At 33.6% G+C, this 16033-nt stretch overlaps 1 protein-coding gene across 1 annotated transcript; it reads right to left on the reverse strand.

Moving 5' to 3' along the window:
* Positions 1 to 2401: 2401 nt before the first annotated feature.
* LOC113694405 (dirigent protein 11) lies at positions 2402 to 2965 on the reverse strand. Its single transcript, XM_027213287.1, has one exon. The coding sequence runs from the start codon at positions 2963 to 2965 to the stop codon at positions 2402 to 2404; it is 564 nt and encodes a 187-aa protein (XP_027069088.1).
* Between the last annotated feature and the right edge of the window lie 13068 nt (positions 2966 to 16033).

Raw genomic sequence — 16033 nt, forward strand, 5'->3', positions numbered from 1 at the left:
TCATGTCCCGCATGATTGCTGAAGCCTAAAAGTATAGAAAGTAGTTGCAGAAGCTTGTTTCATTCGTAGTGTTTGCATGCTTTGCATGAAAACAGTTTCCAAAATTGCAAACCATCCCCTTAAGTCTCCCACTTGATATCCTCGGTGACATGTTTTCTATGCCAATTCAATGCCACCTATAGTATTGTGCCAAGTGTCCTGTTATTATTTACACTTGTGTTAAACCAAACCACTTGGGATCCTCGGTTACATATTTGCAATGCCAATCCAATGCCACCTATAGTATTGCGCCAAGTGTCTTATTATTATTTACACTTTAATTTTCTAATAATTCAAATTGATTTGGTTTAACACAAATTTTCTTAACCCTCCAAACCATTGAACCAAAATTAACCACCGGTCTAATTCATCTACCAATACTTTCATCATTGATTCCCTTCAAACCCTTCAAACTCTCCGATCCATTCCGATGAGGTCCACACTTCACTGCCGATTCCTTCTTCCTCCGATGAGGTCCTTTTGATTGGCTCATCTTCACTGCCGATTGGCTCACCGTCAAAGGCACCTGCGGCTACGGAGGCTACAGCGCAGGCACCACCACCACCGCCAGAGGTGCAGCAACCTGCGCTGTCTCAGACCCCACAAAAAACCCAGAAGGAAAAGGCTGCCATGGCTGAGAAAGACGTGGAAATGATGAGACTGAAGCTAGACAAAGCTCTCTCCGGCAGCATGGACCGCCGCTCTGGTTTTGATCTCGTGGATCAAATGCCTTTTCTTTATGTTCGTGTCACCAAGGTGAAGCTTACTAATTCACCAGCAAATTCTTCAGCATTTGCAAAACTCGTGATTGGAACCCACGCGATCAAAAAAAAATCCCAGGCCTGTAACGACAAGGGGTGGGATCAGGTTTTTGCATTCGATAAAGAAGGCTTGAATTTGGCCTCTTTAGAAATCTTGGTTTGGACTGAAAAAAATGTTGCAGTAGCGGAGAACGAGAAGAGCAACATTGAAGAAAGCTGCCTTGGAATGGTGTCGTTTGATTTGCAAGAAGTACCTAAAAGAGTGCCTCCAGATATGGAAGAGTAAAGAACTTGAGATTAGTTAAAGGATTCGAAATCAAGATCATGGAGCAATTAGTGATATTGATTTAATAAATCAAAGCTGAAAAAACTCAAGACTTAAACTGAAGAAAAGGTTGGATAATTACCTGAATGATGTGAAACGTTCTGGTTAGTTCTTTGCTCGAGAAAGCACCCTAGCAACCACCAATCGTTACAATTAAATTTGTCTTGCTTGTCTGGATGAATTCTTTGAACTGGTTTCTTGGGGGAAGCTAGAATATCATTCTTTTTTTTTTCTTTGACTTTGTTCAAAGCAATCAACGATGAAAAGGTTTGGACTCTCTCCGGCAATGGTGTGGCAGGGTTATCTTTTTCTTTTTCCCCAGTGATTGCCGTACAAAAGGAACCCAAGTGAAATTAGACCGGTTGGTTAAATTTTGGTTCAAAGTTGTAGAGGTAGAGAAAAATTTTGTTAAACCAAACCAATTTGAATTATTAAAAAATAAAGTACAAATAATAACAGGACACTTGGCGCAATGCTATAGGTGGCAGTGGATTGGCATTGCAAATATGTCACCGAGGATCCCAAGTGAAACCAAACCAAGTTGAATTATTAGAAAATTAAAGTGTAAATAATAACAGAACACTTGGTGCAATACTATAGGTGATATTGGGTTGGCATAGAAAACATGTCACCGAGAATTCCAAGTTAATTCCTAAAACCCCAAAACAAAAAAAGAGACAAAATAGGAGAGTATTCAATATATCACAAAAAGGAAGATTTTCCAAAGGAGCTCTCGTGTCTTGGAATTGTGGTGTCCCAAAATAAGAAAGAGACTGAACAAGAAAACTCAACACTACGCAAAAGGGAGAGAATTCCCTAAATGAGTTTACGTCTCTGGTGATAGAAGTGCCACACCAACTGCCATGCCAAACCCTCTATTTATAGGAGAAATTCTTCCATGTGAAAGCCTTCGAACAAATAGTATTTGAATGGAAATGGCTGCTACGAATTTGACTAATAAAACATACAACTCAATAGTTGGGGTATATGCTAGGACGCTAAATAGGTAAAAAAAAAAATGTCCATGTAGCTCTCAAAATTTGACAGCACCATAAATGATTTCACATGGATGTCAAAGACATATTTTAACACTTTTATTATTTATTTTTTCCCATCCTCCCGGATGGAGTTCTTATTAAGATAGTCGAATGAACCAGAAGTACATAAAGAAACAGAGACCACCACGTACGTATATGGTCTGAAATAAAACTAAATATCTGTTATTGGCTTTCTTAATTATTGGTTTTCACTTTATTATTCAAACTTCCCATCCTCCTCAGCATCGCCTTATGGTAATATTGGCCATTGTAACCGTATAATTCCTTGCTGGTATTTGTCGAACCGCCAGAAAGGTTGCATATCCACGAACATACCTAAATATTTTGGTGCCAGAAAGTACTGAAAATTCAGTCACCGAAGTATTTTGTATGCTATATCCTAGTCCTTGGAATTCCAAAGTGCTACCGTTGTATTGTCCGTCGGTGAAAATGAAGGAAAATGGGTCAAATGAGTAAAGTCCATCACGGGATGAAGCTACATAAAGGCCTTGGCTTCGACCAACAGTTGGAGAATTGATGCTGATGCTTTCTGTAAAGGGAGAATCATTAACATAAATGGTTCCAAATTCGGTGGGAGTTCTCGGCCTACCAGGGGCGCCGGCAACTGCGACAGTGGTGGCATTTGGTCCGCCTGAAAACAGTTGAAGGTACACAGTAATCTTTGTTTCCTTTCCACCGCAGCAATAATCACGGTCACGATGATTAGCTTCTGAACAAACAAAGATTGCTACTAATAGCAAAAGGGAAATTTGGATGGATGTTAAAGCTGAACCTTTTGCCATTTTGTATGTTGAAAGGCTTGCTGAAAAACAAAGAAGGAAGAAACAAATTAGTTAGATGGTGAAGATAATTTGTTCAATGACCATATTTATAGGATGGAGTCAAGGAGTTAGGTATAGCACAAAAAGTTTTAAAAGACAATTAAACATCAATGGGTGGCCATCTATCACAATAGGTTTGTGTAGAATGGTGTGGTGTAATCAGCATATATACATTCAAAGTTCATAGCCAAGAATTTCTTTTCATAGATAATGGGATAATGGAAAACCTTGTTAACATGAAACACATTTACCTAACAAAAATGAAACACATTTAATAAGGTTCTGGAAAAGGATTAACTCCACTTTGCATTTTCAAACTTGTACCACTTTAACAAGGTTCCGAACTTGTGCTTAGCAGATAAATCAATGTCGACTTTTGATTTTTCTGCATATAAATGGTTTAAATGAAATGAGATTACATTTCTGAGAGTTAGGTAGAGCATAAAAAGTTTTAAGAGAGAATTAAAAATCAATGGGTGGCCACCTATCACAATAGGTTTGAGTAGAATGGTGCGATATACTCAGTAGATATATCATTCAAAGTTGATAGCCAAGAATTTCTTTTAGGGATGGCAACTAGGTCGGATGATCACGGGCTAATGGGCCGGGGAGGGGATTTTTTCCGCCGTTAAAAAATGGGGCAGGGGGCAAGGGAGTAAACCCCCGCCTCACCACCCATTAAAAAAATTAAATCTATATATGTATATATAATATTTAATTTAATTTGTTACAAATTTATAATAATGATATTATTAGTTATAAATATTATATAATGCATATTAGTATTTGTAATATAAATGATTAGTTTTTGTAATATAGTTGATATTATCAAATACTAATAATAGTACATGTCTACTAATAGAAATTATTAATTAGTTATATTAAATCTACTAATAAAATTATACTAAATTCGTAATTACACTTAACACAATAACACTTTTTTCTCAGAAAAAAAAACACAATAATGACTTAATGATTGTAGTTTTCTCAAAAGTGAAAACTTGACTATTTTAGTTATATTTGTTTCATCATATTGGATTGTATTCAAATAACTTTTGTTTAATTGTTTTTTATGGGTTTCAATTATGAAATTACAATGGATAATGACTTGGTCATGTGTTGGCATTTAAGTATTTGATTCTTTGCTCAAATTTGACTACAATGAAATTATATAACAAATTTTTATTAGCCCGACGGGTGCTTCCGTGGGGGTAGCGGGGACGGGTAGGAGGACTGAGGGGCAAGGGAAATTCCCCCCGCCCTACTGCCATTCCTAATTTCTTTTGCTATACAGTGTAATAATGGAAAACCTTGAAAACCTGAAACACATTTACCCCAAAAAAAATGAAATACAGTTTACAAGGTTCTGGAAAATGATTAACTCAACTTTGCATCTTTGAATTTGTACCACTTTAACAGGATTCCAAACTTATACTCAGCAGATAAATCGAACTTGACTTTTGATTTTTCTATAGATGAATGGTTTAAATGAAATAGGATTGCATTTCAAAGAGTCAGGTAGAGATTAAAAGGTTTTAAAAGAGAATTAAACCTCAATGGGTGGCCACTTATCACAGTAGGTTTGTGTAGAATGGTGTGGTATACACGGTAGATATATCATTCAAAGTTCATAGTCAAGAATTTCTTTTGTTATATAGTGGAATAATGAAAAACCTTGAAGTCTTGAAACACTTTTGCCTAAAAAGAAATAAAAAGCAATGAAACACATTTGACAAGGTTCTGAAAAAAAGAATTAAATCCACTTTGCACCTTTGAACTTCTATCACTTTAATAAGGTTAACTTACACTTAATAGCTAAATCAATCTTGACTTTTGATTTTTGTGCGTATAAATGGTTTGAATGAAATAGGATTACATTTCTAAGAGTTAGGTAGAGCATAAAAAGTTTTAAGAGAGAATTAAATGCCAATGGGTGGTCACCTATCAAAATAGGTTTGTATAGAATGGTATACTCAGCAAATATATCATTCAAAGTTGATAGTCAAGAATTTCATCTACTGTAAAAATAATAAAAAGCTCAAACGTTGACTTTCCTGATAATATGATGCTCCATCCAATCCACATATGTTTATCTACGATTCAGCAGTAAATTTGATGAAGAGCTCAAAAGTTGACTTTCCTGATAACATGGTACTCCATTCTTCCCGTTTTATAAGGACTTAACTAACCATTCTGTGGCCAAACCATTATCCATCTTGACCATCTAAATGGCGAATTGCACTTTTAGTTTAATGCTCAATAAAACAGAAGTTCTTAACCATGTTAAGAAAAAATAGATGAAAAGGGCTTTTGTCACCTTTTATTAGTTGTGGTGGTTAAATAGGAGAAGGATTACATTTTCTTAAACTAAGTAAAAGATTATTTTACATAAAGCAAGTTGGATGCACATCATATGTAAAATAAAAATATGAAAAATAAAGACTACCGTACATTTAGACTTGGTAGCATATCAAAAAAAAATTTTTTAATGACAGTGTATAATGATTTATGTATGCAACAAAATGAAACTTCTCATTTTCAGACCAGAAATATTTCTTTTGAAGTAATCTCAATCGGACAAGGACGTACCAAGCGGGGGCGAGAAAGAAAAGCCCCTCCACACCTAAAAAAATTGTTATGAAAATTATGTAGGACAATAATCTTTTAACAATAATTGTTACTTTACCACCAACATATATAACTTACTTAGTTCCTGACCCCTTCAATTACATTTAGACAAATCTTCCATGACAAATCAACTTTTACCTCTTTCTGCTAGTATAGAGTTTCGTTGCATTTGTGTACGATATATATGACTTAAAATTACAATTAAGTAAACACTATACCAAAAGGAAACAGAGGACCACCAAAAGAAAGTTTCAACCAATATTAGATACTATTTATACTATATTGGCCTGAATAAAAAAATAGAGTATTAGTCAAAAATGAACACCGAAAATCACAATTTTTTTATTCGTAGATGTGTAGCCTTTACATTTTATTCTTTCCAGAGTGATTGGTAATGATGAATTACAAGAATAGTGGAAGAATGATTATAAAGATACAAGATGCATATATGATAGAGTCAAAGCAAGGTAAATGATAAGTGCTTGATTTGCATATTTGTAAGTGGTTATTTATGTGCATTTTAGTGTATTTTCATTTAAGTTGAAGTTGAATAACTAGATTTTAAGTTAAGTTTTGCATTTTGTGGTTAAGTGAGAAAACTCACATTTCTATGGACTTAAGTGCGGAAATTTCATGTTTTTTTTATAGGTTTTGATAATTCAATCATCAATTGAAGGGAAGTGAGGAGATGCTTGCATGATTGCTGATGATTTAATGTGGAAATCATGTGACATGAAGGACCAAAGGAAGAAATACACTCAAGAAATACACTCAGTTGATTGAGTTAGACCACAAGATTGATCATGGAGTATCCAGTTGGTGAAGATTGGGCTACAATATTGGTTTAAGAGAATTTTCAGATTGATTATGGGTGGAAAAACAGAGATTGCAGAATCCTGTCCGTTGAGTTGTGATTATTAAAATCACAAAGTGCATTGTTAATAGGTTGATATCAAATTGTGCGATGAGAACAGTCTATCCGGAAACATGGATTATTTTAATGAGTCAAAATAAATCGAGCGATCAGATAAATTTGTCTAGGAGTGTGGAGTATTGCAGCAAAAAAAACCTTTGAAGATGAAGAATTCAAATTGATGTTAACAAAATTTACAAAGGAGATTGTTGTTCGTGATTGCAATGAACGTAATTCAATAGAGAGCTTGATTTAAGGAAAGCAATATTGGCATACTAAATCAAGCCTAAAAAAATATAAGTTTCTATATTGTTATTTGGTAGTATTTTAGTCAAATCAAGTTTTTAGTAATTTTGTTGAAGTCAAGTTATAGTAGTTTTAGTGTTTAGGAAGTTTTATTTTATTAAAAAATTTCTTGCAGTTGTATAACTTGTTTACCAAATCATCTAATCTATAAATAAAGAGTCCTACTATTATGATTAGTTGAAAAGAGTAAAATTTAAGAGTCTTGTTATTATGTGTAACAAGTTATCTAGTCTATAAATAAGAAGTCCTATTATTATGGTTAGTTGAAAAGAGTGAAATTTGAGAGTCTTGTTATTATATATAATTAACGATATATTGTTGATATTTATTCCTCTTTCTCCTACACATGAGTTTTTATCAAATATATATCGTATAATTTTTTGGTTAATTTTTGACTTCTACAAAATTCAACGTGTTAAAGCAAAGTAGCCAACATCTTGAATCTATCAAGTCAATTACCAAATTATGCAGAAACAAAGGATAATTAAACTGCAAATAGAACATTTTAATTTTTGTATCTAATGCAAAACGGTATGCCTCTATTGACAAATTATGTTTGATATGAATTTAAAATTAAGGGAGAATTGTTCAAAACGTCCCTCACATTTTGCAAAATAACTTTTTTCGTCCCTCACTTTTAAAAATATAATTTTACGTCCGTTACAAATTCATATTGGTCAAATTTGGTCCCTACTTAGGTTTCCGACTAGTTTTTGGTCGGAATTCACCACGTGCCTTGCACGTGATCATATTTTAAGGGCAAAATTGTCAAATGAAATTTTATATAATTTGATTCATAATCTCTCACATTTCATAAAATAAAAATTTTCCCTTACATTTCACAAAATGAATTTTTTCATCATTCACATTTTTTAAAATGAATTTTTTCATCTTTTATTGATCATGTTGACGTGCGCGGAGTATACATATACAATTAAACTCATCCTAATCAAGTTTTACATTTATAAACTCCTAAATACCCCACACGCGATTTATCGCAAGTATACGAATCGTGAGCGAGTATAGGGTATTAAGGGTCGATCCCACAAGGAAGATTGCAATTACCGGTACTACTAAAGCTTCTCTATTATTTAGACTATCAATGAATTATAACAAATTAAAACCTACTGAAATTATACAAGAAAATAACAAATGAAAGCTCCTTAGGTTGTGGTATCCCTAACTACTAATGCAAGTGTTATATTTGGATCATTGAATACTACATCTAGGCTAATTATGGTGTAATTTCCTTATGCATTTGAATCCTACTTTCGTAGTGAATCAATTATACTCATAACTAATCCATACCTATTTTCATGGTTATGAAATTAGCTACAAGTTCATTTCTTCAATGAAATTACATGAAATGAATCACTAAAAACCACATAAGTGCACCTCTACTTTCGTGAGTGTACTCCCTATGTTTAGCACTTCTTGAACTAGTGTTAAATCTCAATTTTCATTGCAGAAACAACACCTTAGATAATCACAATTAATGGTACCAGATTAATCATGATTTCAAGAGCTAAAGTGCTAAATAACTTGCTCAAATCATAGCAGTCAAATAACCAAATAATAAACACTAACAATTATAGAAAGTTCAACCAAACCCAAGGTATAAACTTTAGAAACACATAATGAACACAAAATCCAGAACTTGTATATTAACTAAACTTGGAATCAAATACAAAAGATAAAGAGTTTGGAAGGAATACAACCCTTGTCACATGAGCTTTGTTCCTTGCCTTCTTCATCCTCCATCTTCATCCTAATCTAGATAATAAACAAGAATGGAAAGCTACACTACTCTATACTAAGCTAAACTAACACTAGGGAGATGAAAGAGCTACATTTCTGCAGTTTCAAGCTCTCCCGTAGCTCACTCTCTATTTTTCTGCTATGAACTCCCCATCTCCTTTTTTGCAATGAATTTGGCTATTTAATGATGAAAGGTGGTCAAGAAATGAGGATTACATCTCCCTTTTACAGCTGGGAATGTTTCTCACATGTCTAGCATCCAATGTGAGTTGGTGGAGGTGAAATTGAGTTTTACGCGTACAGAGCAGCCTTTTCTGACCAGTGATCCGAGCTGCTACAGTACCTCGGATCCGTATGGATCCGAGCTCAGATCCACTAACCCAGAAACAACCGAGGGTTCGGATGAATAGTGGATCCGAGTGTGGATCACTTGCTCTGTTTTTGGCCCAACTTCAACCGAGCTTTTCTTGATGATAAAAGCTGATTTAGCTCTTGACCAAAACATAAAACTTGTAGCCCTTTGAGTTAGCTTTCCAATGCATCAAGAATCACCTCATTTGGATCTGTGTAGGCTGAGAAATGACTGAAATACCCTTACCTGCTCATTGCCCTGTTCCAGTTTCGACCAGTAGAAATTTGCTATTGTAATTCGGCATTTTGACCTGGAAAACCTTCAAACTGGATTTAGATGTCTTCACCAAAGTTGTAGATCTATCTCTTATCTTCAAATGGGTTCAAGAATCATCCCAATCCGATCATTGTAACTCAAGTTATAGCCGAAATACGAAAATATGTCAAAACTGTCAAAATACACAAAATCCAAGTAAAAAGTGATAAAAACCTCATTTAATCACTTAAAAGCATTTTTCACCAATTATAGCCAAAATGATTCATATTCTTCCAATAATATAACCAAAGTGACTAAAAATAATATAAAATGTCATACAATTATTACGTAAATTAGTCACTTATCAAACTCCCCCACACTTAAATCATTGCTTGTCCTCAAGCAATTCACACATAATCAAATGCAATGATTCAAGAGGTGAAACAATATATGCACTTTGTCCAATTTAATTCCTCAAGACTTGGAAAATAATCATTATACAATTATTCAATTTACACTAAATACTTATAATATCAAGTAAAGGAAAGATAATTATACCCTAAATTCAACAAGTTAAACTTAATCTCTTACCCTAACTTAATTTTACAAATAAGCAAATCACATAGTCAATTTATAGCTTTCCTCCTCCTATAATCATCTTTTTCTCAAAATTCTATAACTAAGAGGGATTTATTCACACAAATTTTACTTAAATAGTGAAAATGCCTTTTTACGCGAAAATCGACACTTTTAGGTGAAGATCCCCGGTTACTCAACATTTCACTTATTCAAGTTGCTATGCATACTCTTAATTCAAGTACCTTTTTACGCGAATGTCGACATTTGTTGATGCCAACCCCCGGTTACTCGGTACATGAATCATTGGAGTAGAACAATTTTTATTTACTTTCTCTTTTTTTTTTTCTTTTTTCTTTTTTTTTTCTTTTTTTTTTTACTTTTTTTTTTCTTTTTCAGAAATAAACGACAATAAATAGATAACCCCTCTTAGAAAATATATAAGAATAATCAAAGGAGGAATATAACCTTTATCGACTATATCAATCACTTACTTGCAAAATTAAGTAAAGAGAAGAAATCTCATTAAACATGTAAAATTATAGGCATAATTTTCCTCACTTTACCAAATATACTTTCTAAAATGTAAAAATTCTAATTGCATAATACTATTTCCAAGTTAAATGAGGACTAAACCTTCCAACATACATATAAAGTTTCAACAATTGGAAGAATATAAACATTTAAAGTTGGAACAAATTAGCCCTTTTTGAATGAAAATGCAAAAATTTGAAGAACTTTTGGGCCATAGTGACATATTGGACAAGATGTTAGACAACAAATTTTGACGGAGTTTCCCCATATAAATGGAAGAAAACTCCCTGCCAACAAACCCAATTTCAGGCAAATTATCCACATGGCAAATAATTCAAACACAATTTCAATATTTCTAAGCATTTAAATCAACAAAATATCATCACATAGCATTAGAATGCAAGTTCACATATTTCCTCCCCCACACTTAAACTTCACATTGTCCTCAATGTGAGAAAAGGAAAATAAAGAAAGAGTAAAAGAAAATACTCCCCTTATGACTTGCGCAATCCGAATCCATGTCCAAGTGATGAATTTCCAACTTTACTTGAAAGAATGGAGACTTCAATTAATGCACCTTGAAAAAAAAAAAAAAACAAAAATACAATTCTTAAGAATAAAAGCTTGCAACCAACAAGAAGAAAAGTGGAGTTGAAGGAGGAAAAAGAGGGAAGAATGAAGAAAAGTGGTCCGAGGCTTCGTTTGGAAAGGATCCGAGGTCGTTTTTGAAAGGATCCGAGGTCGGATCATGATAAGTGAGCTCGGATCAAGAAGCTCAAATTTTTTCTGATTGCAGAAGTGGATCCGAGGCCTCGGATCCATATGGATCCGAGCTCGGATCAAGAAGCTCGAAGTTTTTCTCTGATTGCAGAAGTGGATCCGAGGCCTTGGATCCATATGGATCCGAGGCCTTGGATCCATTGAATCTGCACTTATTGCAGAATTTTTGCAATTTTCAGTTTGACCTCAATTCTTCAAAATACACCCTAGATCATTTCTATATCAAAATAAATCATTCACGCACATGTAAAATGATCTAAACATGCATTCTAAACCTCTTTAATGCATCAAAATTTACAATTACTGAATTTGAGGTATTGAGATCTTTGATCAAACTTCGCCTTTTTCACCTCATTTGGTCACTTTTCCAAAACCTACAAATGAAAAACAACAAAATTACTCAAACTTATACTTTAAACATAAAATCACTCCAAATTAACACCAACTTAAACAAGCATTGGGTTGCCTCCCAATAAGCGCTTCTTTAAAGTCAATAGCTTGACTATTTCTCCTCATTTTTCAAGGAGGTTTAGTTAACGAATAATCCACCATTTTAGGCCTTGGTGGATCATTGTAAGGTGACTTAATAGAAAAAGCCACATGATCTAATGATGTGAGAGATGGAAGTGACTTACATATTCCAAGTGTTTCATAGATATTACCTTGAATATGCACCACTTGAGAACTTACCAAAGGAAATGTCATGAGAGTATCTTGAGCAGGAATACCTTTAGAACCTATACTTTCAATGCACTCCTCAAGAGGGGTGAAAATGAGTCATTAAAACTCACCTCTTGAGGCTCAAAGTTAGTTCCAAAGATATTATCATGTGAAATGGACATTTGCTCATTGAAACACAATTGAGATTCATCATTTTCATCAAAATGCAACCCATTTTCACATACAACATTCCCACCATTCATGCTAGGATCATTTTGCAAATTATTAGAAGAAATAACTTCACACAATGCACTCAATTGCTCATGTATATCACCAAAGTGAGAAGCTAATTCATCTAACCTTTCCTCAATCCTATCAAAACGGTCGGAGGTTGCATTTGCTAGCTTTTCTGTGGCTAAATCAAATTGATTAGAAAAATTTTCTACAGCTAGCTCCCAAGATGCATTAGAATCATTAGCTAATGGTTCATTTTCTAACTCCCAAGGTAGAGGTGCATTAGCTAACTTCTCTATTGCCAACTCCCAAGATGGTTTTGATTCATATTGGACACATTCAGGTTGGTAATCGTAAAAATATGAAGAATTATTATAAGTACATTGATTATCCCAACCATAAGCAGGAGAATTGCTCCAATTAGCACTATATTGATCAAAACAAGGATTGTAATGCTCTAATTCATAATAATAATCCACATTTTGTGCTTGCATACATGTATTAGTAGCATGATAACCTCCACACAAGTCACAAATCACATGATAAGAATTAAAAACATTAACATTCCTCCTCTGCTCAATTTCATGCATCATGGTGTCCATTTGAACTTGTAACTTAATTACATCAAATTTTGCCTTTAAGCACCTTAAACCATCTTCAAAAGACATACATTCAGTAAATTCTTGGTTACCTCTATTAAAGGAGCTTTGCACTTGGTAACCATCCATTACCAATCTTCCATTTCTCAAGCATTGTCCTCCAAATTGACCTACGCTTCTCATCACCTAAAATTGCTTTTAAACAACTTAAGAGCAAGATTAGTAAGAAGAATAAGTTATAAAACACATACACATAAAAACACTAAAATAACAGAAAATAACATTCACACTATAACTAATAAAATGTCTAAACTAATAAAGTTGCTCTTCACACCGATATTGCCAAATCTTCCCCGGCAACGGCGCCAAAAACTTGACGTGCGCGGAGTATACATATACAATTAAACTCATCCTAATCAAGTTTTACATTTATAAACTCCTAAATACCCCACACGCGATTTATCGCAAGTATACGAATCGTGAGCGAGTATAGGGTATTAAGGGTCGATCCCACAAGGAAGATTGCAATTACCGGTACTACTAAAGCTTCTCTATTATTTAGACTATCAATGAATTATAACAAATTAAAACCTACTGAAATTATACAAGAAAATAACAAATGAAAGCTCCTTAGGTTGTGGTATCCCTAACTACTAATGCAAGTGTTATATTTGGATCATTGAATACTACATCTAGGCTAATTATGGTGTAATTTCCTTATGCATTTGAATCCTACTTTCGTAGTGAATCAATTATACTCATAACTAATCCATACCTATTTTCATGGTTATGAAATTAGCTACAAGTTCATTTCTTCAATGAAATTACATGAAATGAATCACTAAAAACCACATAAGTGCACCTCTACTTTCGTGAGTGTACTCCCTATGTTTAGCACTTCTTGAACTAGTGTTAAATCTCAATTTTCATTGCAGAAACAACACCTTAGATAATCACAATTAATGGTACCAGATTAATCATGATTTCAAGAGCTAAAGTGCTAAATAACTTGCTCAAATCATAGCAGTCAAATAACCAAATAATAAACACTAACAATTATAGAAAGTTCAACCAAACCCAAGGTATAAACTTTAGAAACACATAATGAACACAAAATCCAGAACTTGTATATTAACTAAACTTGGAATCAAATACAAAAGATAAAGAGTTTGGAAGGAATACAACCCTTGTCACATGAGCTTTCTTCCTTGCCTTCTTCATCCTCCGTCTTCATCCTAATCTAGATAATAAACAAGAATGGAAAGCTACACTACTCTATACTAAGCTAAACTAACACTAGGGAGATGAAAGAGCTACATTTCTGCAGTTTCAAGCTCTCCCGTAGCTCACTCTCTATTTTTCTGCTATGAACTCCCCATCTCCTTTTTTGCAATGAATTTGGCTATTTAATGATGAAAGGTGGTCAAGAAATGAGGATTACATCTCCCTTTTACAGCTGGGAATGTTTCTCACATGTCTAGCATCCAATGTGAGTTGGTGGAAGTGAAATTGAGTTTTACGCGTACAGAGCAGCCTTTTCTGACCAGTGATCCGAGCTGCTACAGTACCTCGGATCCGTATGGATCCGAGCTCAGATCCACTAACCCAGAAACAACCGAGGGTTCGGATGAATAGTGGATCCGAGTGTGGATCACTTGCTCTGTTTTTGGCCCAATTTCAACCGATCTTTTCTTGATGATAAAAGCTGATTTAGCTCTTGACCAAAACATAAAACTTGTAGCCCTTTGAGTTAGCTTTCCAATGCATCAAGAATCACCTCATTTGGATCTGTGTAGGCTGAGAAATGACTGAAATACCCTTACCTGCTCATTGCCCTGTTCCAGTTTCGACCAGTAGAAATTTGCTATTGTAATTCGGCATTTTGACCTGGAAAACCTTCAAACTGGATTTAGATGTCTTCACCAAAGTTGTAGATCTATCTCTTATCTTCAAATGGGTTCAAGAATCATCCCAATCCGATCATTGTAACTCAAGTTATAGCCGAAATACGAAAATGTGTCAAAACTGTCAAAATACACAAAATCCAAGTAAAAAGTGATAAAAACCTCATTTAATCACTTAAAAGCATTTTTCACCAATTATAGCCAAAATGATTCATATTCTTCCAATAATATAACCAAAGTGACTAAAAATAATATAAAATGTCATACAATTATTACGTAAATTAGTCACTTATCACATGTGTGTGCAAAATTTTTCTTAAATCCATGTATATATCTATTTGATTTCACTTGAACAGTACGAATAGCAGATGAAATCAAATAGAGATATATTACATACTATTCGTACTGCTCAAGTGAAATCAAATAGATATATACATGTGTTTAAAAAATTTGTTAGTTTTTCACTTATATTCATTTTCTTTTACTCGAAATTTGAAAATAAAGATGACATTTAATCCTAAATATTATCGAGTGTTTATATCGAATTAAATTTGGATAGAAAAAGTAAACAAAAGAAAAGCATGACAAAAAGAAATAAGTGATTGGCACTTTCAAATTTTAAGACAATCACAAGGCAAGTAATTCAACTGTTTGTCTTAAAAATGTCGAGTAGAAATTTCAGATTTAAACTGAAATTTGTTAGCACAATTATAGAATTCGAGTTAGAACCTATTAATTAGATGACCTTATTATACAACTCAATAAATAAATTATTACCAAAAGAGAAAGGTCACAAATATTGAATAGGTTCAAATGATGAAATCATATAAATATATACGTGGGTTTCAAACAAAATTATTAGTTTTAAACCCCTATATACATCTATTGAATAGCATGTGTATAGCTATGATTAGCATGTTTAGATGAAATCCAATAGAAATAAATTACATGTTATTCATACTGTTCAGGTAAAATCAAATAGACATATACGTGGGTTTATAGAAAAAAGCTATTCGTACACATGATCAATGAGGGATGAAAAAAATTCATTTTGAAAAATGTGAGGGATGGAAAAATTCATTTTTTGAAATATGAGGAACGAAACAATTCATTTTGTAAAATGTTAGGGACGAAAAAATTCATTTTGTGAAATGTGAGAGACAATGAATCAAATTATGGAAAAATTTGATTTAAAATTTTGCCCTCAAAAAATGATCACATGCAAGTCATGTGGTGGATTCTGGCCAAAAACTAGTCGGAAACCTACGTAGAAATCAAATTTGGTCAATGTGAATTTGGAAGAGATATAAAATTACACTTTTAAAAGTGAGGGACAAAAAAAGTCATTTTGTAAAATGTAAAGGACGTTTTGAACGATTTTCTCTAAAATTAACCTAACAAGTTCAGATTTCAAGAATTAGAGGTCTTGGATTTTAATTCTCATACCTTTTCCCCGCTTCTTACGTTCCACCCCTTCCTCTGATGGGGCAAAAAAAAAAACCGATAGTTAAGGTTCAAAAGGTTCTAGTC

The sequence above is a fragment of the Coffea arabica genome, chromosome 5e, assembly GCF_036785885.1.
Source record: "Coffea arabica cultivar ET-39 chromosome 5e, Coffea Arabica ET-39 HiFi, whole genome shotgun sequence".
Lineage (NCBI taxonomy): Eukaryota > Viridiplantae > Streptophyta > Magnoliopsida > Gentianales > Rubiaceae > Coffea > Coffea arabica.